The sequence below is a fragment of the Selaginella moellendorffii genome, unplaced genomic scaffold (genome assembly GCF_000143415.4).
Source record: "Selaginella moellendorffii unplaced genomic scaffold, v1.0 SELMOscaffold_51, whole genome shotgun sequence".
NCBI classification, from domain to species: Eukaryota; Viridiplantae; Streptophyta; class Lycopodiopsida; order Selaginellales; family Selaginellaceae; genus Selaginella; species Selaginella moellendorffii.
Window position 1 is genome coordinate 1094464 of NW_003314312.1, and position 24050 is coordinate 1118513.

General features: G+C 46.5%; 5 protein-coding genes and 1 long non-coding RNA gene across 8 annotated transcripts; 4 read left to right on the top strand and 2 right to left on the bottom strand.

The window, feature by feature from the left end:
• Positions 1–397: 397 nt before the first annotated feature.
• Positions 398–2946, top strand: LOC112350586 (pentatricopeptide repeat-containing protein At2g33680-like). 3 transcript variants are annotated; one of them, XM_024687018.1, is made up of 3 exons: positions 398–440; positions 495–596; positions 659–2946. In XM_024687018.1, exons 2-3 carry the CDS (start codon positions 501–503, stop codon positions 2885–2887), a joined length of 2325 nt encoding a protein of 774 aa, XP_024542786.1. In that variant the 5' UTR covers positions 398–440; positions 495–500; the 3' UTR covers positions 2888–2946. The 3 variants fall into 3 exon arrangements, with proteins under 3 accessions (XP_024542786.1, XP_024542785.1, XP_024542787.1); XM_024687019.1 differs by lacking the exon at positions 398–440 and having other exon boundaries at positions 550–596; positions 659–715; positions 774–2946; XM_024687017.1 differs by having other exon boundaries at positions 405–596.
• A 7348-nt stretch (positions 2947–10294) lies between these two features.
• On the bottom strand, positions 10295–10767 carry LOC112350584. The gene is made up of 2 exons (XR_002993821.1): positions 10720–10767; positions 10295–10670 (listed from the first exon to the last, which is right to left on the bottom strand). It is a non-coding gene; the product is annotated as an uncharacterized LOC112350584 (long non-coding RNA).
• A 120-nt stretch (positions 10768–10887) lies between these two features.
• On the top strand, positions 10888–11999 carry LOC112350583. Its single transcript, XM_024687014.1, has 5 exons — positions 10888–10961; positions 11037–11163; positions 11238–11418; positions 11561–11785; positions 11843–11999. Exons 1-4 carry the CDS (start codon positions 10918–10920, stop codon positions 11650–11652), a joined length of 444 nt encoding a protein of 147 aa, XP_024542782.1. The 5' UTR covers positions 10888–10917; the 3' UTR covers positions 11653–11785; positions 11843–11999.
• A 147-nt stretch (positions 12000–12146) lies between these two features.
• On the top strand, positions 12147–14720 carry LOC9634236 (monosaccharide-sensing protein 2). Its single transcript, XM_002981848.2, has 5 exons — positions 12147–12242; positions 12310–12876; positions 12933–13885; positions 13948–14135; positions 14189–14720. Exons 1-5 carry the CDS (start codon positions 12164–12166, stop codon positions 14631–14633), a joined length of 2232 nt encoding a protein of 743 aa, XP_002981894.1. The 5' UTR covers positions 12147–12163; the 3' UTR covers positions 14634–14720.
• An 18-nt stretch (positions 14721–14738) lies between these two features.
• Positions 14739–16613, bottom strand: LOC9634237 (probable LRR receptor-like serine/threonine-protein kinase At5g65240). The gene is made up of 4 exons (XM_024686878.1): positions 16478–16613; positions 15673–16208; positions 15327–15569; positions 14739–14900 (listed from the first exon to the last, which is right to left on the bottom strand). The coding sequence occupies exons 1-4, from the start codon at positions 16611–16613 to the stop codon at positions 14739–14741; spliced, it is 1077 nt and encodes a 358-aa protein (XP_024542646.1).
• Positions 16614–16968: 355 nt separating this feature from the next.
• LOC9634852 lies at positions 16969–19470 on the top strand. The gene is made up of 13 exons (XM_024686879.1): positions 16969–17154; positions 17219–17417; positions 17464–17536; positions 17601–17745; positions 17796–17896; positions 17953–18084; positions 18138–18261; positions 18308–18406; positions 18465–18634; positions 18699–18773; positions 18819–18948; positions 19001–19264; positions 19317–19470. The coding sequence occupies exons 1-13, from the start codon at positions 16969–16971 to the stop codon at positions 19416–19418; spliced, it is 1800 nt and encodes a 599-aa protein (XP_024542647.1). The 3' UTR covers positions 19419–19470.
• Positions 19471–24050: the final 4580 nt, after the last annotated feature.

Here is a 24050-nt window from a genome sequence, read left to right on the forward strand (position 1 = left end):
GCCTTCAAGTTTACCCGAGACGGCAGGCAGCCTACCCTAAATTATCGCGCTGGGCGGGCGTATGAGTTTATTGGTATATGGAAGCTGGATGGGGAAAAGTGGGAACTGGTATCTAAAGTTCACACTCGGATGGGTACGATGACGAGGAGATGTTGAAAGTGGAAGAAGAATATGAGTGGAAATTTAGTTGCTGCAGCGATGGATTTGACAAGATTTGTATCGCTATTGACAAGTGTGAGTTCATGTGGATGTATAGTGTGGAAGCCGACGCATGGAGAAAACTTCCAAGCTATCCTCAGGCTAAAACTAAAATGCTTGACAAGATCATGTTCTTCTAACAAGCTAGAGCTGGAATAAATTGCTATTTGCTCTGATAGAAGGGTCTAGGGTTCTTCATTCTTTTCTTACTGCTCTTGCGGTAGCTGAGAATGCGTGCTTGGGTAAGGATCGTTTCTAGAGCTAGTCTCGAGTTTTATCTCACTCCTCTAGACCAGAGCTGAATGAGGGCGATCTTCTGGGGCATTCTATGCCGGCGCTCTTGTGTTTGTAGCTCGGAGGAAGTAAGCAGAAGAGTCTACAAGGAAGACCATACACTCGTGAGCTTTTCTTCTTTTCTTTGCTTTCTTGTAAGCAAGATGATTTTTCTATACTCGAGCAGGCTATCTGGAGCTCACCGAGACGGTGGTGGCCGAGGCCAAGCTTTCGCGATGAAGAGGTTGGAAGTCTTTGTTATAATTCTTGCGAGATAACAGAAGATTTTCGGCTTAAACCAGGCACGGGCATTCTCCTCTCCGGATTGAAGGCATGCAGCAGCCTGAGAGACCTCGAGCTTGGCCACAGACTTCGCAGAAATGCTCTCGAAAACAAGCACATCTACGTCGCCAACTCGCTCGCAAACATGTATGCCAAGTGTGGCAACATGCCGGAAGCTTTCTCGGTGTTCCACGCAATGCCTCGTCGCAACCATGCATCGTGGAACACCTTGATAGTTGGATACGCAGAGAATGGAGAGAGCGGCACAGCGCTGGAGGTTTTCTCTCGCATGGAAGAGCCGCAAAGGAACGCTCTCACTTTCGTGGCGGCGTCCATGGCTTGTGCGAGCTTGGCAGCGCAGGAGGAGGGTCGGCTCGTGGATGGAAGCTTGGTGAAGCTGGATTGCCTGGAGAGAGGCATGGAGGTCCACTCTTGCGCGTCCAAGGCTGGGTGTGACTCGGAGCTCTTGGTGGCGAGCAGCCTGGTTGATATGTACGCGAAGTGTGGGAGCATGGCGAACGCTCGCAACATTTTCAGCTCGATACTTCACAGGGACGTGGTTTGCTGGACGAGTTTGATCCAGGGATACGCAGAGAATGGACACGGCGAGGAGGCTCTGGATTTGTTTTCAGCCATGTCTGGCGAGTGCGAGCCAAATGCCCGGACTTTCGTGGCCGTGCTGCTCGCCTGCGCGAGCTTGGCTTCTCGAGAAGTTGGCCGGATGATCGCAGATCATGGGAAAGCTAGTGTGAAAGTCAGGTGCTTGGAGATTGCAATGGCTACACACTCGAGAGCTGCGAAGATGATCAATTGTCTGGAGCTGGACGTTTTCGTGGCGAGCAGCTTGGTAGATGCCTACGCAAAGTGTGGGAGCTTGGTGGACGCTCGCATGGCGTTCGATAGAATGCGGCACAGGGACGTGGTTCTTTGGACTTCTCTGCTGCTCGGCTATGTTGACAATGAAGAGTGCGAGCTGGCTCTCGAGCTATTCGAGTTTATGGTTGCCGAAGGTTGTAAACCGGGTGCTCAGAGTTTTGTTGCTGGATTGGTGGCATGCGCGAGATTGGCAGTTGAGGAAGAAGAAGAGACCACGCAAAGTATAGAAGTAAGGCGAGTGAAACTGACAAGCCTCGACAAAGGAATGGCGATCCATTCTCGAGCTTACACAAACTTGGGCTGTTGTGACTCCAACGTTTTCCTGGGAAACACGCTGGTGGACATGTACTCCAAGTGTGGCAGCCTCCTCGACGCTCGCATCGTCTTCGACCGGATGTTCCACCGCAGCATCGCGTCCTGGAACGCACTGATAGCAGGGTATGCTGAGAACCGAGAAGCCGAGCTCGCGCTGGAGCTCTTCTCGCGGCTCGAGTGCGCTCCAAACGCAGTAACTTACGCTGCCGCGCTGCTGGCCTGCACGGAGCTGGCGACTCTAGAGTTCGGGAAGGCAATCCACGCTGCTATCATCCGCTGCGCGCTCGAGAGCGATGAATTGGTGGCGAACAAGCTGGTGGATCTCTACGGCAGGTGTGGCTGCATGGTGGACGCGGAGATCATCGTTTCTACGCTTGGAGAGCCGACGGTAGTGTCTTGGAACGCACTGATAGCAGGATATAGTCGCCAGGCCGAGGCTTCGAGCCGGGCTTTTAGCGCGTTCCAGAGGATGCGAGAGGAAGAATCAGTGGCTCCGAACGAGGTAACGTTTCTTTTGGTTCTCACAGCTTGCAGCCATGCCGGTTTAGTCGACATGGGCCAGGCTTGCTTCGATGCCATGGTTTCTACGTACAACCTCACGCCTGGTATCGAGCACTATCACTGCTTGGCTGATATCTTTGGCCGTGCGAACCAGCTCGAGAAAGCTCTGGAGATTGTGACGAGCATGCCTTACAAGGCCACCTCGGTCAGCTGGAAAACAATCCTGGCCTCGTGTCGAAAGTGGCGGAATGTAGAAGCTGGGAAGTTTGCGTTTGATTCGCTACTTGCGCTTGAGGTTGATGGTCACAAGACTGCGGCATTTTTGCTCATGGCGAGTTTGTATGGGAGCCTTGATATGTGGGAGGAACAAGCCAAAGTACTCGAGGCCAGGAATATGCTCTTCGTAGATTCAGAGAGAGAAAAGTTTGGAAACAAAGAATGATCCTGAATTGAGTCGATTCAATCGAGGAATAGAGAAAAATACCAGACGTGTCTTGACCATTGTCCATGTGTTTTGTGTGAGCTCAAGACGATACAGCCTTGATTATCGTAGAAGGTTTATAAGAGGGAAGCCATCTCCCTGCTGACTTTAGGAAAAGTACATTGGATGGCTGTAAAAGGAATTTTTCGGTTGTGGTACTGCTTCTTTTGGCTTGAGATCCTGCACGCTTCAAGACTTTAGCAACTCAGACTGGGCGGGATGTCCTACAATCTGATGGAGCAGTAAAAAACACACTGTGGCAGCGACTGTGAGTTCAGCCTGGCTTGCCTAGGAATTGGCTTACCAGGCTCACAGAGTAAGCAAGGTGCAGACCACAAGATACATAAGGCTGCCAATGGCACTGCAATAAAGTACGGCTGCCCATCTTGTTTTTCTCTTGCTCTGTAAAAGGAGACTTTTCACGAGAGAGTTTCAAACCTACGACCATCGGTGGTGGAGCAGGAGAGCATCGCTCCATGGAAAATTGTTGGAGGATATCCTTGTTCTGGTGAAGAACGAGAGAGCTGTCCCGGCGGTCAGGCAGTAGTGTGCCTTTCCTGAATCTTTCATCTCAAAGTGAGAAGAGAAGATCTTCACTTGATCTCAGCCAGAAAGCTTGCACTGTTGCAAACAAGCAATAAACAGCAATTTAGATTGTGTTATCTCCAACTTTCTTGTAATAAAGATTGGGGTTGTTTTTGCTTCTGAAAAATCCACTTGTGAGTAAAGAAAAGTCTTCAAGCTTTTTGTACCACTGGCAAGAAGCTTGTTTCAATACATAAATTGCCTTGTTGAGTCTCCAGACATGGCTTTCCCTTCCCGGAACTTTGTAGCCTTCTGGCTGCATTTCTTCCTCAAGTTCTCCATTGAGGAATGCATCCATCATGCCAGCAATGTACGGATTGTGGTCAGTTTCACCACATATGCAAAGGTGTCAGTGTAATCAGTCCCAGTTACTTGTAACCCTTGGCCATATGGAACAGTCTGGATTTGTGGGAATCCACATGGATTTCACCAGCTTTCTGCCAAGAGGAGCTTTAGAGACTAAATAAAAAGTGTGATGTTTGACAAGAGAAGTGTACACTTCACCAAAATCCAAATGCCACTTTTCCTTGTCTTGTGAAGCCATAGCCTCACCAGAGCTGTGTGGAATCAAGTAAGGTTTGAACCAAGGACTCTGGTACATCTTGGACGGCAGCAAGCATCGTCTCAAGAAGCTGGCTGAGCGTCTAAGAACTGGTGGTTCTTGTGGCTGTGCATCTGATTGTGGCAGCACAGAAAATTGGAGGTCACCAGCCTGGAATGAGTGGTGGATTGTCTCCCGAAACCATAGCGCCAGGTGCAACAACGCTTGCTGGTGCTGGAAGAGGTGGCTGAACCATGATTGGAACAATGTGGGAGTGAAAAAGACCACACAGCCACGACGGATCGTCACGATAAACTCCTAAATTTTTTGGATCCCATATAGCATTTTAAACATTAATATACAATACATTTAACCGTCGTAACTGCAATACCACATAGCAGCGAACGATCTAATGGCAAGAGGACAGTGACAGAGGAAGAATCAAAGGGGCCAGGAAGGAACCCTTGGCTCAGGAGCGCGTGAGGGCCTTGGCAGTGCTGGTGCGAGTGGAGCGGAAAATCCAGGAGCGAAAGTGCCCACAATTTCTTTGCCCAGCCTGCAGGAAGGTGTGCCCTTGTTGTGGCCGGAGTTTTTCACTCCATGTCGTCCTTTCTAAATTCTCTGTTTAATCTATTCTTACGCAGCAGGAAATTCTGGGGGCTGGGAGAAACGTTCACGGGACAGAATTTCTCCACCTGAAAAACAAAAGTACCCTTTTGGCCAAGGATTGCTAGCCTATAGTGGATGGAACGACTCAACGTCCGGCTGCTGTGAATGTAACCCAATGGCTCGACTGGGATTCCAGGAACCAAAAAGCACTCTCAGTCATTGGGTTAGGTCTTGGGGATGAATTCGTTAGTCTCCTTGATCTCAGCAAAAACAGCCCACCAGAACTGGACATCCTCTACACAAATCTTGGCTGCAAAAGCTGCCAACTAAGGTCATGCTAACACAAAGGTTCTTTATGCTGAAAATGCAACCTGATGACGTGATGGCCATTTACACTGGAAAGTTTAAGTGATGATCACTGAGCTGAAGGATGCAGAAGTAGTAATCACCATTGATCAAGCTAAGGCATTCCTACTCAGCTCTTTCTTCTTTGAACTCTAAGAGCACCAATGTGAAAGGTTGGAGTTCAAGGGAGAAAGAGCTGAGTAGGAATGCCTTAGCTTGATCAATGGTGATTACTGCTTTTGCATCCTTCAGCTCAATGATCATCACTTAAACTTTCCAATGTACGTGGCCATCATGTCATTAAATTGCATTCTCAGCATAAAGAACCTTTGTGTTAACATGACTTTAACTAGCAGATTTTGCAACCAAGATTTGTGTAGGGGATGTCCAATTCTGGTGGGCTGTTTTTGCTGAGATCAAGAAGATGAACGAATTCATCCCCAAGACCTAACCCAATAACTAAGAGTGCTTTTTAGTTCCTAGAATCCTAGTTGAGCCATTGGGTTACATTCATAGCAGCTGGACAGTGAGTCATTCCATCCACTATAGGCTAGCAATCCTTGGCCAAAAGGGTACTTTCGTTTCTCAGGTGGAGAAATTTTGTCCCGTGAATGTTTCTCCAGCCCCTAGAATTTCCTGTTGCATAAGAATAGATTAAATAAGAATTTTGCTACAAAAGCTGCTAATGCTAATGTAGTGCACCTTATCTCTCTCCCCTTAAGCTAACTGAAAAAGGGGCAATTACTTGCTGAGAGAGCCTTTAGTGGCTATTTTATCCCCATTTATCCCCCAAGGTTCCAAGGATCCATGGTGACAGTATATTTAAATCTCATCCCATGATCACATACGCTACACTCACCCCCTCTTCAGAGATGTCAATGTCCTCATTGACTATTGATTAGCAACCCCTACTAAGCCAAGGGGAACCAACACCTTCCCCTTCAGAGATGTCAATGTCCTCACCCCCTCTTTGGAGATGTCAATGTCTTCATTGACTATTGATTAGCAACCCCTACTGAGCCAAAGGGAATCAGCACTTCCCCCTTCAGAGATGTCAATGTCCTTATTGACTATTGTTTAACAACCCCTATTGAGCCAAGGGGAACCAACACCTCTATATCCACACTCAATTTACCAATTCTTCCATTGTGTAAACCAGCTATTCCATGTGAGGCAACTAATCATCCACTTATGATCACATGCGTTACAGCTAAGGTCGTGTTAACACAAACACTGAGAATGCAACTTGATGACACTTACATTGGAAAGTTTAACCAATGATCATTGAGCTAAAGGATGCAATCACTATTGATCAAGCTAAAGCATTCCTACTCAGCTCTTTCTCCCTTGAACTCCAACCTTTGACATTTATGCTCTCAACTGTGCCTGGAAAGGACTTGGAATCACTCTATTTAGACTTGATCGAGGAAGAATGCAAGTAGAACAAGTGGAAAGGCAAGGTGCCCTCTCAACTTGCTTTATGTGTGGAGCAAGCCTTGTTTATTAGCAAGCAATGGAGTGGGAAGAAATGAGAAAGGGCTATTTTGTTTCTTTCCACCCAACTGCTTACTAATAAAAAAGCTTGCTCCACATGTGAAGTAGCCTTAAAGGGCACTTTGCCTTTCCACTCACTCATTCTACTTGCATTTTCCATGGACATATGCACAAAATTATCTATTGAGAGTGGAGAGTACCTTGATCAATCCCGAGGAGGAGAAAGCATCTAGAGCAGTCTATCACTCTATGGTTGGCAATGTGATCTATCTGGTAATTTTCACTTGGCCTGACCTTGCATATGTTGTGAGACCAGTGGCAAAGTACCTGGACCATCACACTGGCAGGCTTTGAAACATATAATGAGGTATGTGGTAGGGACTAACCAGCACTAATCCTGGTCACTGCCCTTGGATGGCTTCATAGCCAAATTCCTAGGGTTTGCAGTCAGACACTACAATTTAGAGGAGAATCTCCAAATGGGAGTTTCTATGATTGCATGACAAGTTTTTCCTGTACTTCCAATACCTACAAAGAATTCCAAGATTGCAACTGCATCATGAGTTGAGAGTTGATGTAAGCCACTATAAATAAAATTGCAATGGAGTCTATTGCCCATCCCCGTTCAAAATTCATAGCTGTGATGAATGGATCAGAAATACGATGATGGAAATTAGGACAGAGAGCACTAGCCATGCTAGGCTATTTTCAAGCTTCTTGAGATTTTGAGAAAAGTGGTTAGGCTATTTCACCCCACATTCTACAAAGCCAAAAAAGTGAAATTGGCTAATGTTATCAAGGAGGAGTGCAAGAAAAACACCAATAACATCTCTAGCTAGTGCCAAGGGAAAAGATGCCCAAGAGGGTGGTGTGGTTATACAGAGAGTGAGTAAGGCAAGCCCAAGATCAAGAAAAGAGGAAGGAGTGAACATTCTTTTTCTGTGGGAGGATTATGATTGGCACATGCCAAAGCTTGGGTGGCAATAACAACCAATCTTTCTAAGGTGACTTCACGTTTTTCCAATGAGGGAGACTTTTTTCATATGTGGATGTTAATACTTGTAAATTTTGCATAAAAGAGGCCATTCCATCAAATAGTATTGCTAAGAGGAATCTCCGAGAGTGGGAGTGGAACTCCAAATGAAGTTCTCGAGGGATGAGCATGAAGCAATCGGTGAATGAATCTCTAAAAAGGGGCATAAGAAGGGACACATGGCAAGTGTCATGACATATGGAAATGTCAAGAACGAGTCTGAAATGGAGTTTGAGATAAAGTTTGATATGGACCTAAGACGGACCCAATATGAACCCAAGATGGAGTTCGAGATGGAGTCCAAAATGGGCCCAAGATGAAGTCTGAGATGGACCCGAGATGGAGTCCGAGATGGACTCGAGATGGAGTTTGAGGTCAAGTTCGAAATGGACTTGAGATAGAGTCCAAGATGGAGTCTGAGATGGACCCAAGATGGAGTCCAAGGTCGAGTCCGAGATGGACCCGAGATGGAGTCTAAGACCGAGACAAAGACCGAGTCCAAGACCAAGTTCAAAACCAAGTCCAAGTCCAAGTCTGAATTCGAGTCCAAAGGTGAAAACCCAAAGCGATCGTCTCCCAAACCCTAGAGGGTTTGGTGAACTTCAAAAGTATAGTAGGGGGAGGACTCCAGTGGAGCTAGTTTAGCCAAGAAAGGCTAGTGTGACCAAGGAAGGTTATACCCATATGTTGGGTGGTAATATAACTAGTAAGGAGTTCAAGGCTAGAGTGAATATGGACAGACAAATGAAGTAGTTTGGTGAAGTGTTCAAAAGCCAGCTCTAGCTCCCCTGGGAGATTAAATGGTCGATGCTCCTAATCTAAGTGTGGGTGGCACTACCTACTTGGATATTTGGCGTGGCTTAACAGAACCTTGCTCTAGCCCCATAGCTAGGGCACCGAAAAGCAGAAGGTGGGAAGAGTATCTATGAGTTTTATATAGGGCCACAATGTTCCAAAATGTTATCCTAAAGTCTTAGACTGTGGAAAGGAAGAGGAGCAATCCTCTAGTGTAGTGACCAAGGATACAATCATATAGTGAGGAAGTCCTAGAGGATAGTGCGATTTAGTAGTCAAGCTTTTGGGGCCTTGGCCTAATGGCGGTGTTAGCGAGCATGGCCACGGATGAAGAGGGACTTTGTGGGGATGGAAGAAGGTGTAGCGCATGTGATCATGGGATGAGATTTAAATATACTATCACCATAGATCTTTGGAACCTTGGGGGATAAATGAGGATAAAATAGCCACTAAAAGCTCTCTTATCAAGCAATTGCCCTTTTTCCAATTGGTTTAAAAGGAAAAAGATAAATTAGTGGCTACTTAAAAATATAATATACCTTTGAGCAAGGTATATTCTTACCCATAAATTTGAAATCGTATGTATTGGGCATCCATGTATACATCCTTCCTTTTATATGGAGTATTCACGGATAAAGGACTAGTTAGATATATTCTTTTGTGTGAAGTATTTATGGACAAAGGACTAGTTAAATATATTCTTTTTGTGGAGTATTCACGAACAAAGGACTAGTTAAATATATTGTCATCGTGGATCCTTGGAACTTGGGGGATAAATAGGGATAAAATAGCTATTAAAGGCTTTTTTATAAAGTGTGCTACAAAAGGGATATTAGGGAAGGGTGTTCCTTATGTCTCCAAGCATCCTAAAAGTGCTAAAAAGTGGTCAAGGGATGACCACTCATGGATAGATAACCCAGTTTTTGAGAGATGGGATTGTGATGTATGTGGTCTTGGACTATTATTATGACAAGGGTGAATGGGCATAGCCTTAATGTAACGAGCTGATATATTAGTGGTACCCTTGAGTGTCGGTCATGGGATCAAACATGTGGAACACTTGAACCAAATGCAAAAGCTAAGTGGCATAAATGCCATTCACGGGGCTAACAAGTCTTTAAGTTCTAAATGTAACTTATAGAGGTTATGAGTGAGACTCCTCCAAGTGGTCCGAAGTGTGGTTATGTATCTAAAGTAGAATAGAAAATTTAATCAATTACAATGATCTAGCAAGTTCAAAAATTGAGGAAAAATAAAGTTGCTACCATCCAAAATCAATGCATAATAGTTTTGGAACTACAAGTATTGCACTAGACAATAATAATATGGAAGAAAGGCAATGTTATGCCATGGTTAATTTAATAGAAAATTGTACCAGATAGGTATTCTAGTGTCCACCAAGTGATGTCTCTATAACTTACAATAGCATGTTTGTTCTTACTATAAATTACATACAAATGATTCCCCACCTTGAATCTTTTAAGGAATGCCTAAATTTCTTAGAAGCACAAAAAAGATTCAAATATCTTTGGGAAGTTAGCTTTCAAGAGAAATGGCCATCTTGGTAAGAATTAGGATTAGATTGCCACTTTGTTCATATTAATATAACATATATAATTTTCACACTTTATAATGATTTACCATAGGATAAGATATAAAAAGGCAATAAAGTAGGGCAAGAGTTTTAATGCCTTAAACCATTAAATAAAAGGACAAAAAGAGCAAAAGAATAAAAGCATAAAGTAACTCCTAAATATACAAAAAGACATTAAAACCATTTAATATCTTGATAATCTAGTGTTATTTTAACATATTGCTAGATAATATCTCACATTGGTCAACTATGCTTGACCTACCTACTATCCTTACTATGCATTTCTTCACACAATTTGCAACAATAAAGCATGATGGCATTCAGCTCGAGTGAGTCTTGAATGAATTGGTCCCTGGATCTAAACAATCAGTGTCAATCAATCGAAATATTTTGACGAGAACAAGCAATGTGTAACTGTCTTGCACCTCCTTGTGATCCGGCTTTCACCAGGACCCGTCCCAATGCACATTGTAGAGCAAGAGAGTTTCATGAGAGATTTTCCTACCTTGAGTTCTTCCAGCAGTGATCTCGTATTGGCAATCTCCAGGTGCTTGCTCTCCAGTCTTGTCTGCGAAAGAAAGGAGATATTTCAATCGGCAATATTTTCCACCTGTCGCGACTGGATCGTGGCGTCCACCCCGAGGCACTTGAGCTCCTCCTCCGCGGATTTCTTGCGCGCTTTCTTCGTTTCCAACTCCGATCTTGCGTGCTCCCGTTGCGACATGAGAGCTGTTCTACATGTGGCCCTCTGCATGGACTTCGATTTCCAGCACTGGAAAGAAGAAATCCTGCTATACCTCCGAAAGGCTGATCCCTGGCGCATCCCTGGACGAGGGAAAGAATGCGGCCCCGCTGTGCTGGAGGAGGAGCAGGGGCGCCGCCCGCCATTGCAAGCGCGCGATTTGGCGCTCTGACAACCTCGAAAGATTTTTAGGGTTCTTGAGAAGAATGGAGGAAGAAGGCGAGGGTATAGGCGCGTGACGCGCGCCGAGTTTATGCTCCAGCATCTCCTCGATGGACAGCTCTCTACTTCTGCAAGGTATGTTCGATCGATCGATCGATGGATCGCGCGAGTCTATGGTTTATTTGGCTCACTTTTTTGCTGGATGGATAGATTAGAGCAAATGGAATTCAAGGGAGCTACGCAATCTTTCTATCGAGGCATTCACGGGGCTGGAGGAGTCTCGGCTTTGGCAGAATTTCGCTCGCAACAGGACGAGGGGGAGATCCAAAAGCCTGAGGTGAATATTTTCTTTCTTTGTTCTGGTAGCTATAGTTTTGTGTTCTTAACTTTGATGAAAAATGCAAACGCCAGAGATATGGTCCAGACCCGGTGTTCTTGCAAAGCCAAGAGATGGAACGAATGAAGCAAGCTCTTGCTCGAGGGAGCTCCATAGCTGTGAAGCAAGAAATGGGACGCCATGAGAAGGAGCTGGAAATTTCTTTGATCGAAGGAAAGGAGAGATTGCAAGCTATAGCACATCTTACTGTGGAAGGTATTCTTCAGTATTTGTTTTGATCCAGGTGTTTCTCTCCGGAAACCTTTGCCTGAGCTCAGCGTCGTTTGCGCCGGAGGTAGTTTTCACTGTCGCCAACTTCCTTTCATTCTTTTGATTTTGTGTTATTTTTGAAAACTAGGAACGAGCACGAATGCAACCTGGGAAAGAGATTTCGAGATCGTCATCGAAAGTGTTTTCATCCTCAGCTCCACCACTGCTGGATCTGGATGAAACCACTCTGAACGCTATGAAAACTGGGAACGAGGAAAACAATCCTCTGAAGAGACTATCATCTCGAACCGGCTTCCTCTCAAGGAGTTGCAGGAATGGTCGGATGGAAAGTTTCGAAACCACCAGCAGAAACGTAAGCTCATTCTGTGGCTTAGATCTCCTTGTCAAGCCTGAGTCGCTTCTTTCGCAGGTTCTCTGATCTGTGCCCGAAAGTCACAGAGGAGGATCTAGCCGCATTGTTTCTTCGATATAAGAAACAACGATCAAATTCTTTTCCGACTAATGCAAAAAGGACGAAAAGGATCGAGCCTTTTTTGCATTCCCAGGTTCGCATCTTGTTTGTCATGTCAGCACGTGAAATCTTGAACATGTAGTGGCAGCAACCTGTGCATTGCAACATGCGGTAATCGTGGAATATGCCCGAGGCAAAAAATAACAAGCGCGGGTTAAAATAGATGATCGTCAAAATGACCAAAGGTTTGTATTTTTCTTTTCGGTTTTTCCTTTTCTCATGGACCCAGCCACCCAGATCGCTCTTGCAGCGACTCTGGGCAACTTACTCCAGGGCTGGGATAATGGAGCTATCGCAGGTACTCGAGAAATCATTCTTTGCTTTCCCATGCCACCTTACTCATCCAGTGTGATCTTTCTTTCCAGGAGCATTACTCTATCTCAAGCCCGAGCTGGGAATACAAGGGAATCCCATCATTGAAGGCATTGTGGTCGGATCCACGCTCGTCGGGGCTCTCCTCAGCACGATCTTCTCGGGGCCTGGATCAGACTGGCTGGGCCGGCGAGCTATTCTCATCGTCTCGGGGGTTTTCTACACGGCGAGCTCTGCTATCATGCTGTGGTCGCCGACTGTGCTGGTGCTGATCTTGTCGAGGTTGCTGGTCGGTTCGGGTCTCGGCATCGCAGTGACAGTGATCCCGATATACATTGCCGAGACTGCTCCTCCTGAGATCCGTGGGACGCTGTCCACGCTGCCGCAATTCATGGGATCGGTGGGCCTGTTCTTAGCCTATTCGCTCTGCTTCTTCTTCTCGCTCTGGCCGACTCCAAACTGGCGGATAATGCTGGCGCTCCTTATGGCACCATCGCTGCTGTTCTTGGCACTGGCGATCCTCTACTTGCCAGAGTCTCCTCGGTGGATGGTGAGCAAAGGAAAGATGCTGGAAGCTAGACTTGTGCTCCAGAGGCTGAGGAACAAGACGGACATATCAGGTGAATCCTCTTGGTTTTCGTTCTTTGTTTATACTCACAACTTTTCATCTTTCCAGCGGAGTTGGCACTGTTGGTGGAAGGATTGGGTGTAGGAAGCGGCGGTTCACTGGAAGAATGGGTGCTAGAACCGGCTCCACCGAAGACCAAGAGCAATGGTTCGTCGTTTCTCGCGAATGGATCCAGCCACGTTTTGTATACACCGGAAGATGGCGGAGTCTCGTGGATCGCCAAACCTCTGCTCGAATCCGATCCGACACACAGTAGCTTCTCGCAAGCCGGTGGCCAGTCTCCTTTCGTGGACCCCCTGGTAGCACTCATTGGGAACCTCACCAATGTGAGTGTGGCTCCTAGCGGCGATCGCGAGCAAGAAAACTACGAGTCCGACGTAGAGAAAGGCGGGGGGGATTTAGAAGAAGGTGGCGAAGAAGCGGTGGTGGGAGAGATCGAGGAGCTCTTAACTCCGTTGCTGCGACGACGTGCGAGCTCAAAGTCTGTGATCACGGCAGGATTCTTGTCCAGGCCGAGCTCCATGCTGGGCGTAACTCACAGCAGCAGCGGCGTGAATGGGACTACGGTTGCGAGCCCGGTCGTGAGCGCTGGCATCGGTAGCGGCTGGCAGCTTGCTTGGGAATGGGATAACCAGGAAAGAGGAGGACCATTGTCAGCGACCAAAAACACCAACAGGGACTTTCGACGTGTTTTTCTTCTCCAAGAGGGTGCTGCTGCTGCCAACAACATCTCTGGGAGTTTCTCTGTATCAGCGCGTTCTCTGCCGGGCGTGGTCGAAGATGGTGGTGGAAACGCCGTCGTCGATCAGTCGATCCAAGCCGCGGCTTTGATCGGCAGGCCGGCTCAGTCGTTCCAGAACCTCGTCTCGGACGAGGTGGTCGGGCCGGCGATGGTTCATCCTGTCGAGACAGCCATCAAAGGCCCGGCGTGGTCGGATCTGCTAGAAGTTGGCGTCCGCCGCGCGCTCGTCGTGGGTGTTCTTCTACAAATTCTCCAACAGGTACGTGGAAAGAAAAAGTTTGGCATACTATCGCGATCATGGATTGTGTATTTGTTTCGCAGTTCAGTGGGATCAATGCGGTGCTCTACTTCGTTCCCCAGATCCTCCAGCAGTCCGGGGCCGATGAACTTCTAGCACGTCTGGGACTCGGCTCGGCGTCAGCCTCGATTCTCGCCAGTGGCGTCACCTGCTTGATCATGCTGCCGTGCATCGGCCTGGCGATGCGTCTCATGGACGTGAAAGGAAGAAGGTAAGCCAACTTTTCATAGTTTCCTTCGAACTCTGTTTCTCGCTCACGCACAGGCAAATACTCCTCGTCACGCTTCCAATCCTCTTCCTCTCGCTGGTCACCATGGTCATCTCCAGCACTCTCGTCCCGGCTGGGATCCTCCAGGCAGCAGCGTCCTTCGTCGGCGTCACAGTCTACGTTTGCGTTTTCGTGATGGGATTCGGACCCATCCCAAACATCCTGGGCTCGGAGATCTTCCCGACTCGAGTTCGCGGCCTCTGCATTGGGATGTGCCAGGCCTCGATGTGGACTTGCAACATCATTCTCACCAACATGTTCCCGACGCTCCTCGGGGTGCTGGGAATCGGGGGCTTGTTTGGCTGCTTCGCGGTGGTGGTGTTGGCGGCCTGGATCTTCACCCTGTTCAAAGTTCCCGAGACCAAAGGCATGCCGCTGGAGGTGATCTCCGAGTTCTTTGCGATGGATGCCGCCAGCCAAGATCACTCTTTGAAACTTTGATCCTGAGAAGCTCTTTGTATGACTTTGGATTATAGGAGCTGCTTGTAACAACATCACGAAGAATAGTTTCTCTTCTTTTCTTGAGGATTTTACTTATAGAGTCAGTCAACTTTCATGTTGGCTCGCAAAATCTAGCTTTGCTTGCTCGGACTTTTGAGCGTGGTATTGCTTGGAACTCGTGGAATCCGGCTCTTGGTTGTGGGATCCCAGGTGCGTTAGAGCTATGGTGGGTGCTTCACCTCTCTCGCCTTCCAAAACTCGCAACACCTACATGCAAAAATGTAAGTTCATGTTTTCCCTTTGTAAGGATCAACCTGGCTCATTCTTGACCTCTGCGTGGGTTTTCTTGTCAGGCAAAATGCTGCTGCGTGGACCATTGCTTGGATCTCGTAAAGCTGTGAGGTAAGGTTATTTATTTTTATATTACAGGCTCGTCCAAAACTCGATGTAAGAGATACCGATTCTTTATTGGATCTACGACTGGGAGTGCTTCTTCGTCACAACGACATTCTGTGAGACATTATTCTAGAGATATATCTAGTGATCTCCGCCTGTGACCATTTTAAGTAAAATCACACCAAACGAATACTCGTCAGCTTTCTCTATACTTGAAGCCAAATACCTTCAATTCTAAATATTAAATCTCTAAAATAACATATGAGTTTTGGTTTCTTACCTAAGTGTGCCAATTACCTTTGTCTCAACTGCGGGCTGGCTGCTTGTAGGCCATCTAGCCAATCCAAAATCTCCAACCATATAGAAATGATATAGTAACAATGGTAAATTTGTTACCATTGGAGCATAGTCATGTGTGAGAAGAACCCTATGAGTTATAGTTCCAACCCAGCATTCCTCGTGAAGATATCGCATCGCTCTGGCAGCCCCCAAAGCGATTCCCTGTCTTGCACACCATGGTACCACTGTGTTTTTGTCTCCCTGTCAAAGCCAAGTATTTCAGTGTTTAGAAAAAGAAAAGTACCAAATAAGTGATAGTCGAGTGACTTGTTGCATACAAACTCGTAAACGAGCATTCTCTTGCCATCCTCGACGCAAAATCCTGGTTTCGGTGCTGTGCTCCACTCAGAACCTTGACCTCTGCACAAAACTCCTTCCCTCCTTGCCTGCTGGCGAGCTTGTGTTTCTTCACGGCAATGTGTTGGCCACCTTTGAGAACGCCCTTGTACACAAATCCAAATCCTCCCTCGGCCAGAAAGTTGGCATGCGAGAAATTGTCTGTTGCCTCCTCGAGCTCAGCGTGCGTAAACTCTCTCGTCTGTCTCTTGAAATCGCGGGGCTTGTGCTTGCAAAGTGGCAGTGCCGAGCTCCCGAGTTTTGGGACCTTGGCGATCACTTCATCAGTCGTAAGTTTTCTCTTTATCCAGCTTGATTGCAGTGTTGGTTTCATCCAATTCTCTCGCCGGGATAGCACTGCCGCATTCTCACTCGGGTCAGGATCAACAGTGACACTGTTATTTGATGTTCCTCCTTTGAGTGCTTTGAACATGAAACCATGGTGTTTACTGTGAGGATCGTGTCGCTGTCCGAATCCCCTCCGGAGGATGAAAAGTGGCGATACTGATTCATAGCAAATTAATTAAGAGGACCTAAAAACAAAAGAAGAAGAAGAAAAAAAAAACTGCTCAAGTAACAAAAATTGGCCTGTTAAAAAGAATATATATAAAAAAACCAAAGTTTAGATTCGCATCACTGAGAATTAAACTGTAGAGCTTCAGTTTTTTACAAATTTCTTCATCCTGGTTGCCAACGAAAGACTGTTGAGTCCCCTTCTGGGGCACTACAACAATAAATATGAAAATAAAAGGAAAAGAAGAGAAAAAACTTACTGAGTTTTGCAATTCCTGTGACTGTTTGCCGTAAAATCCCAAGATGTGTCAAGACATCCCCAGGCTGAAGAATTCTCTCCAGCGTCCACTCCACAGCGATGCTTGACGTCTCCCCAAACGCATCAAAAATTACCATAATGTTTCGATTAGAAGTAGTAGTATGAGCAGAGGTCAGGCACAATGCTGCCCGAAAGTGTGGCTATGTTGCTCGGCAAAGGAACGCTAGACAAAGATTTTCCATCCATTTCTTCTTTCTATTTCCCCTTGATCTTAGATCTTGTGATAGATCTTTGCTTGAATTCTCCTCTCTTTTTTTTTGGGGGGGGGGGGGGGGTGATGATCCTGGAATCCTTGCTAGGGAGAAGGAAGAGATTCTAAGGCCGGGATTCCACAAGTATCGAGCTAAACAAAGAGGTAAGATACAAGGGAGCGTCGGGATTCCCGCCCACTGGCCGCTTATATCTTTACACGCGTGTAAATTTGAAATGGCGATGGCGGGAAATGGTATTCTAGGGTTTATAGAATGGGCGAGGAGGGAGCTCGAGGAGTACCGGCGGCGGCACGACGATGGCGCGGCGGCGCCCGGATGGGCGTGGATGATGGCGCGCGTCTTGTCGTGCTGCCAAGCTCATCCCCGCGGGGTCACGGAAGGGATTCTCCTCGCGGAGCTCTTCCAGGTGAGGATTTCTCGCTCGGTTCGAGGGATTTTTGAGGAATGTAGGTACTGTTTGTGGATGATAGGCCTGGGGCGAGAGGGAGCGCGGCAGAGGCAGAGGGAGGCTCGCGGAGAATCACCCGGTGATGCAAATGAAGAGGAGGAGGGGGGCTCGGTATCAGCATTTGGCCAATGCTGTGACTGTCGACTCGATTCTGGAGAAGAAGTTTGTTTCTCTGGATGCCGTGATGGAGGTCGTTGTTCTGGACATCCACGTCTTGCCTGGTAAGCTCATTTAGCTTGGATTCTCGATTGATTGGAAAGTTTCCAGGGAGCAATGGCTATCTTCTTACGCTTGGAGATCTTTCCAGCGGGAACACAGTGGACCACTATCTGCACCGAAAGTAAGCCAAGAACTTCTGGTAATCGTCTTTACCTTCTTTTGTTGATGGCTTTTTTTGTTCATAGATTTTTTGACATGGTACAAGATGAGGAGGGAACTATTAAGAGAGGTCGAGATCTACGCATGACAGGTTGTAGGCTGAGAGTTGGAGCTGGATCGTGTGCTCCGCGTCTTTTACCCACAGAGCACCTAGTAGTCCTACTTGACGAGGTGCAGTGAATGTTCGATTTTTTGTGAGTTAGCTATTGTTTTCCTCGCAGGACCAAGAACACGATGCAATGCTGCTCGGTGCCCAGTTTCTCTCTGACACTTTCTCGTCTATACAACGTGGAGCTGCCGGAGATCACCATATTTATGCCAAGTAAGTGTTATTTCGCGTGATCGATCGAGTATGGCTTAATCACTTTGTGACGATAGACTGGAAAAGTCCATGGAGACTGAGACAAGCGGCGACAGAAGATGGAAAACAATCTTACTTGTTGATAGTGAGGGAATCACAGTGCCGTTCGTCCTGTGGAATGACCAGGTTTCTATCGCCAATTTGCTAAGGTTTCGTATCAGGCGTTCTGCTTTCGTAGTGAACATGTTTTACTTGATTGCAGTGACGGAAGCATGTTGGCCCTTGAACGACCCTTTGTAAACTGTGACACAATGGAGATGGGCCTGGAGTCTGGATCATGCACTCGGATCTATTGTGTGCCGCCCTGTCTTCAACTCGAGCAAGAGGTAAAACTGCGTTTACTTCGGAATAATTTTCTAATCGTTGTCAAAGGTGACAGTAGCGTCTGATCACGAAACATGTCTTGGATCGGAAGTGCTGATTCCAAGCAACCCACACGGTGCTATTGATCTCAACGATTTTCCCGCTCGTGTATGGACAATGCAAATTTTATCATTCCTACTGACTGACGTGTGTAACTTACACGCAGCTTCTGGTAAAGGACTTGAGACCAAAGATGTTCAGCCTTGCAGTTTATGGTACAGTAGCGTTTGTTGGTCGTCAGATTTCATCTGCCAAGTGTAGGCAACCATTTATACTGTCTATTAACGACGACACCGGCATTATCGAGATTGAGCTTCAGTTCATGCTGGAGAGCTGGTAAAAATGTTTAATTGTTTTTCTTTTAGTTTTGATTTTTTCTGATAGTGACTTTGGCTGGCAGGTCTTTTGGCGAGGTTTACTCCGGACAACTTGTGTTTATATCGGGCCTTGCTACTTATACAGACACTGGTGGAAGGTAAAAGAGAAACTATCTCTTCTCCTTAACGATAATTCGTTGCAGGATGAAATGTTCTTGGACCGAGAGCACGGAAGGAGCATCTTTCGTGAACGTTTCCCATCTCACTGCAGTCATCTCTTCCCCGTGTCTTCACAGCATTGTTCCTGTCTCTCGATGGTCTGGCTATGGCCAGGTAGGAGAAATTCCTTTTAAGCTCTCTATTTGACCCGAGAAGATGATATCAGGTGTGCAGAATAAGGGTCGAAAGAGTGGAGCTCCAGCTTCATAAAATACACGGTGCTTGTGGTCGGCGTGTTACGGATGAAAGTGGCGCTTGGTTTTGTTCTTTCTGTACGCGCAGTTGCGATCAAGCGTCGCTCTCTTTCCACGCAGACGTCTATCTTTTTGACGTTGGAGAACCAGGCAGGGAAATTTGTGCTGGAGTCGATGGTGAGGCTGCATTCAATCTTCTTCAAGTTTCTCCTGAGACCTTTCGTACTTGGCCCGAGGTATTTTGTTTCTGGACTACAAACTATCAGTTTTTGAGCTTATTATTCACAGGATGAGCAAGTGATGTACTTACTAAGTTTCGATGGCGAAGAATTCTTAGTGTCTTTTTTTCAGAGTCAAGGTAAACTCTGTATTGGTTGTGCAGTTAAATAGTTAAGCTAGTTGTTTTTGTCAACGATATTAAAAAAAGTGTTTTGGGATGCTATTACAATTATAAAATGTTTATGTCAATACTTATATATTTATAGTGCTAATAGCTGCAATATTTATTCTGTTATATTTTTTAGTTTGTCAAATTTTAATAATGTTGTCAATAACAAAAAATCTATCAAGCAATAATTTAGTATCATTCAATTTACAAGTACAACATTAAAAGCTTTATTGGATAAGAAATCTATCAATAGGTTTTGATTTAAATACAAATAAAAAATATATAAAGAATTGGTATTAAGATATTAAATATAATTTACTTTTTTCAACAATTTAGACAAATATATTCATAAAAGATTTTACCTAATTTATTTGACCATACACAAAATATTTAACACAGAAGCCTAGCTCTGTGTTAATTAGGGAATCAGATATGATTCCCTAATCTCTCACTATAATGGCAAACATGCACACATGACCTAGCCTCACAGCACACTACAGTATAAAATCTCAAAATGGGACATTAGTAGAAACACACACCTGTTCAAAGAAAAGATCCCACGTCCACAAAATGGAAAATAGACTCAAACAAACTCCAATCCAAACTCAAAATGCTCACAAAATTACACTCTATGAAATGCAGAATGTGGGGTGAGGTAGCTTACCGCTCTCCATTACTTTCCACGTTTATTCTCCCAAGACCTTTGATTCAACACTATGAGATCATGGCAGTGTCTGACTGCAAATTGGCTGTGCAGCGTGAAAAGAAGCCATCCACGGGACTAGGAACAAGATGGATGAGGATGTGTGTCTAGGGAGCTACTATGATTGTGTGAGAAGTTTTTCCTGCGCTTCCAATAACTGCAAAGAATGCCAGGATTGCAACTGCATCACAGGTTGAGAGTTGATGTAAGCCATTGTAAATAAAATTGCAATCAAGTCCATTGCCCATCCCCATTCAAAATTCATAACTGTGGTGATGAATGGATCAGAAATATGATGATGGAAATTAAGACAGAGAGCGCTAGCCATGAATGGATCAGAAATATGATGATGGAAATTAAGACAGAGAGCGCTAGCCATGCTAGGCTATTTTTCAAGCTTTTCTAGTGGGATTACTGGAGATTTTGCTGGTCCTCTGTTGAGGACTTAAGCCGCAATCTCAAGCTGGGATGCCATGTCAGCAGAAGGGACACATCCGTTTAGGTTCTGTAGGTGATCACGCCCGACACATTCTGTTCTTGATCCGTCTTCCGCAATAAAGGTGGACCCAGCATGGAGCGCTGCTGCGCTCACAAGGCTGGGTATCCCCATTTCATAACATGGTATCGGAGCGTGTGAAGAAACCCGTGTGAAGAAACCCGTGTGAAGAACGATCCTGAAGATGGGGAGTGTGCGCGACGCCATAGAGATCTTTGATGGCAAGGATTTCAGCGGATGGCAGGAGCAACTCGAGTACTACTTTATGCAGAAGGAGCTGTGGCCAGTGGTCGACGGTTCCTGGACGCGCCCTCCCACAACGGACAAGGCTGACCGCAAAGAGTGGGATGGAAAGAACATCAAGGCCTTGGGCATTCTAGGCAGAGGCCTGGGCAAGGTGTTCAGTTGCCATCTCGACATCACGAAGACTGCACACGAGAACTGGGAAAACCTGAAAGCAACCCTCGGAAAGGAGAATGAGACCACATTGCTGGACTTAGAGACAGAACTCGGTTCTGTAAGACAGCATGAAGGTGAGTCCATTCAAGCCTTTGTAGGAAGGTTGAGGAAAGTAGCAAGCCAGATCGCACGCATCACGAAGACACTAGTGAGTGAACTGAAGCTCAAGTCGGTTGTCATCAAAGGCGTGGCGAAGTATCTTCTGACAACAGCGACTACTCACTCGTCAAAGAAATTTGACGAAATGGTCCTTCAGTTGAAGTCAGCAGAGAACTTGATGGAGACCAATGAGGGAGTTGGATCTCAAGATCAAGCGCTATTTGCTGGTCAATCTTCAAAGGGCAAGCGATCTGCAACAGTGTGGGACAGGTTGGGCCCAGTGAATTCTCCAGGGACTGATGGAACCAGTGGGAGCAAGTCCAAGAAGAAGAAGAAGAAAAACGACGGCCTTTGCAACATTTGCAAGAAACCTGGTCATTGGGCAAGAGACTGCACCAATGAAGAAGCAAAGAAAGCCAAGGAAGCTAGAAAGCGAGACAAAGGCAAGCAAGTGGCTAACTTTGCAGCAGCTGATTCAGATGACGAGCATGGCAGTCTGTTCATGGCTTCGTTAGAGGATCAGCAGGTGACAAAACATGGTCTGTTGAAAGCTGAAGTAATCTGGGTGGACTCAGGAGCAAACAGGCACATGACATACATCAGAGAGCTGTTTGGCAAGCTGAGACCAGTTCCAGACAACAAGAGGATTTACCTTGGTGACGATTACTCGCACAGTGTGCAAGGAGTTGGGACAATCAAGGTGAAACTTGCCAATGGTTAGAAAGTGGACGTGAGCAATGTCTACTATGTGCCTGGTGTCAAGAAGACTCTTTTCTCAGTGGGGAAGATAGCAGATGCAGGCTGCAAGATTGACTTTAACGAGAAAAGGTGCACCATCTCACGAGAAGGCTATGAGCTAGCATCGGGACGCCGACATGCAGGGCTCTATTGCCTGAATGCTGAAGTGGTGTATCCTGAGAGGTTAATGCTCAGTAGCAGCGTGGAAGACAAACCAGCTACACTAGACACTTGGCACAGGAGATTAGGCCACTCTTCCATCAAGAGAGTACAGCAGCTAGCAAGAGGACAACTTGTCCGAGGACTGAACATTGCTCCATCATCAGCTGGATTTTGTGAGCCTTGTGTCCTCAGTAAGCAGCATCGCCTTCCATTTCGCTCAGGATGGTAGCAGTGAAGTTTTTGCTGCACAAGTCAGAGGCCTTTGAAGCTTTCAAGGTCTACAAGCTGCAAGCGGAGCTTGAGACAAGCAGAAAAATCAAGATGCTGAGAAGTGATGGTGGTGGAGAGTTCACCTCTAACGCCTTTAAGGAGTTCTGTGAGCAAGCTGGAATTAAGCGGCAACTTTCAGTGCCTTCAACTCCTGAGCAAAATGGCGTGGCTGAGAGGATGAACCGAACTCTTGTGGAGATGGCACGAGCGATCTTGCAAGATGCAGGCATGCCAAATTTCTTTTGGTGTGATGCTGTGAAGACAGCAGCCTACTTGAGGAATAGGCTGATTACTTCTGCTGTCAAGGGACGAACACCTTATGAGGTGTGGTATGGGAAGGCACCAGACATGAGCCATCTCAGGATCTTTGGGTGTGTAGCTTATGCACTCAAGGACGAGCCCAAGAAGCTGGACAGTAGAAGTGAGAAGTGCATTCTCCTTGGCTATGCAAGCAAGATGAAGGGTTACAAGCTCTTCAACCTGAACACCAGGAAGGTGATCACGAGCAGGAATGTCATCTTCGACGAGTCTAAGATGTACAACACCAAGAACCAGCTAGCAACCACCTCGCAGCAGATGCCGTTACTCATTAGTGGTAAGCAAACCCTAATTGAGGATAGCGACAGCGAGGAGGAAGATGCCTCTCGACGGCAGCGTGCACACTCAGGCGGAGCAGCTACAGGTGGAGGTGGAGTCGTGGCTCAAGTTCCTCCCAGGGCAGGCCGAACTCTTCCAAGGAGTGTCTCAGATCTCTCACCTTCTCTCAATTTCGAGGAAGGCAGCTCTAGTGAGAGCAGCCAGCAGCAGGAAAGCAGCCAGCAGCAGGAAGCAGCAGCACCTCGTAGATCCAGTCGTGTTCGTGTCTTGACTGAACAAGGACAGCAGTACAGAGAGGATGTGGCATTAAAGCAGGCTCTTGAGGCTTCTAGAGTTGAAGCCAGAGCAGCTCGTGATCGCAGTGCATCTGAGCCACCTCCAGTAACCTCAGCAGCATTTTATTATGCTGCAAGCTCACCGTCCCAGCAGCAGGAGGAAGTTCCTTCTGAGGACATGGAACTCGACTTTCTAGCACTCTTTCACCAAGCAGAAGCCACAGCACCCAAGACCCTGCAAGAAGCCTTGGCTGGTCCAAATGCAGCAGAGTGGCAGCATGCAATTTTCCTAGAGTATCAATCTCTGATGGAAAATGAAACGTGGGACTTGGTGGAGCTTCCTACAGGCAGAAGAATCGTGAGTACAAAGTGGCTGTTCCGGATCAAGTATAAGCCAGATGGCTCTATTGATCGTTACAAGGCCAGATTTGTAGCTCGAGGATTTTCTCAAGTAGAAGGAGTGGACTTTGCAGAAACATTTTCACCAGTGGTGAAACATGCATCGATCAGGATGTTGCTGAACATTGCTGCTCAAGAAAACTTGGAAGTCGAGCAGATGGACGTCACCACAGCTTTTCTGAATGGAGATCTACATGAGGAGGTCTTTATCTCGCAACCAGAGGGCTTTGTTGTTCCAGGGAAGGAACATTTAGTGTGCCGGTTGAAGAAGGCTTTATATGGCCTTAAACAAGCACCCAGGGCCTGGTACGAGAAAATGGACGCTTATCTCTTGGGTTTGGGGTTCTCCAAGACTTCAGCTGACAGTAATGTGTACTTGAAGCGAGTGGGAGAATTTCGAGCCATGATAGCTCTCTATGTGGATGACTGCATCCTT

Coding starts and splice junctions, on each gene's coding strand:
- LOC112350586 (XM_024687018.1), top strand. CDS start 501: ATGAGGGCGATCTTCTGGGGCATTCTATGCCGGCGCTCTTGTGTTTGT. Junction 597..658: donor ACAAGGAAGACCATACACTC/GTGAGCTTTTCT, acceptor ATACTCGAGCAG/GCTATCTGGAGCTCACCGAG.
- LOC112350583 (XM_024687014.1), top strand. CDS start 10,918: ATGCTCCAGCATCTCCTCGATGGACAGCTCTCTACTTCTGCAAG. Junction 11,164..11,237: donor GGGAGATCCAAAAGCCTGAG/GTGAATATTTTC, acceptor TGCAAACGCCAG/AGATATGGTCCAGACCCGGT. Junction 11,419..11,560: donor AGCACATCTTACTGTGGAAG/GTATTCTTCAGT, acceptor TTTGAAAACTAG/GAACGAGCACGAATGCAACC.
- LOC9634236 (XM_002981848.2), top strand. CDS start 12,164: ATGGACCCAGCCACCCAGATCGCTCTTGCAGCGACTCTGGGCAACTTA. Junction 13,886..13,947: donor TTCTACAAATTCTCCAACAG/GTACGTGGAAAG, acceptor TTTGTTTCGCAG/TTCAGTGGGATCAATGCGGT. Junction 14,136..14,188: donor ATGGACGTGAAAGGAAGAAG/GTAAGCCAACTT, acceptor GCTCACGCACAG/GCAAATACTCCTCGTCACGC.
- LOC9634237 (XM_024686878.1), bottom strand. CDS start 16,613: ATGGTAATTTTTGATGCGTTTGGGGAGACGTCAAGCATCGCTGTGGAG. Junction 16,209..16,477: donor CACAGGAATTGCAAAACTCA/GTAAGTTTTTTC, acceptor GCTATGAATCAG/TATCGCCACTTTTCATCCTC. Junction 15,570..15,672: donor AGGATTTTGCGTCGAGGATG/GCAAGAGAATGC, acceptor TGGCTTTGACAG/GGAGACAAAAACACAGTGGT.
- LOC9634852 (XM_024686879.1), top strand. CDS start 16,969: ATGGCGGGAAATGGTATTCTAGGGTTTATAGAATGGGCGAGGAGGGAG. Junction 18,262..18,307: donor GTCTTCAACTCGAGCAAGAG/GTAAAACTGCGT, acceptor TCGTTGTCAAAG/GTGACAGTAGCGTCTGATCA. Junction 18,407..18,464: donor TCAACGATTTTCCCGCTCGT/GTATGGACAATG, acceptor ACTTACACGCAG/CTTCTGGTAAAGGACTTGAG.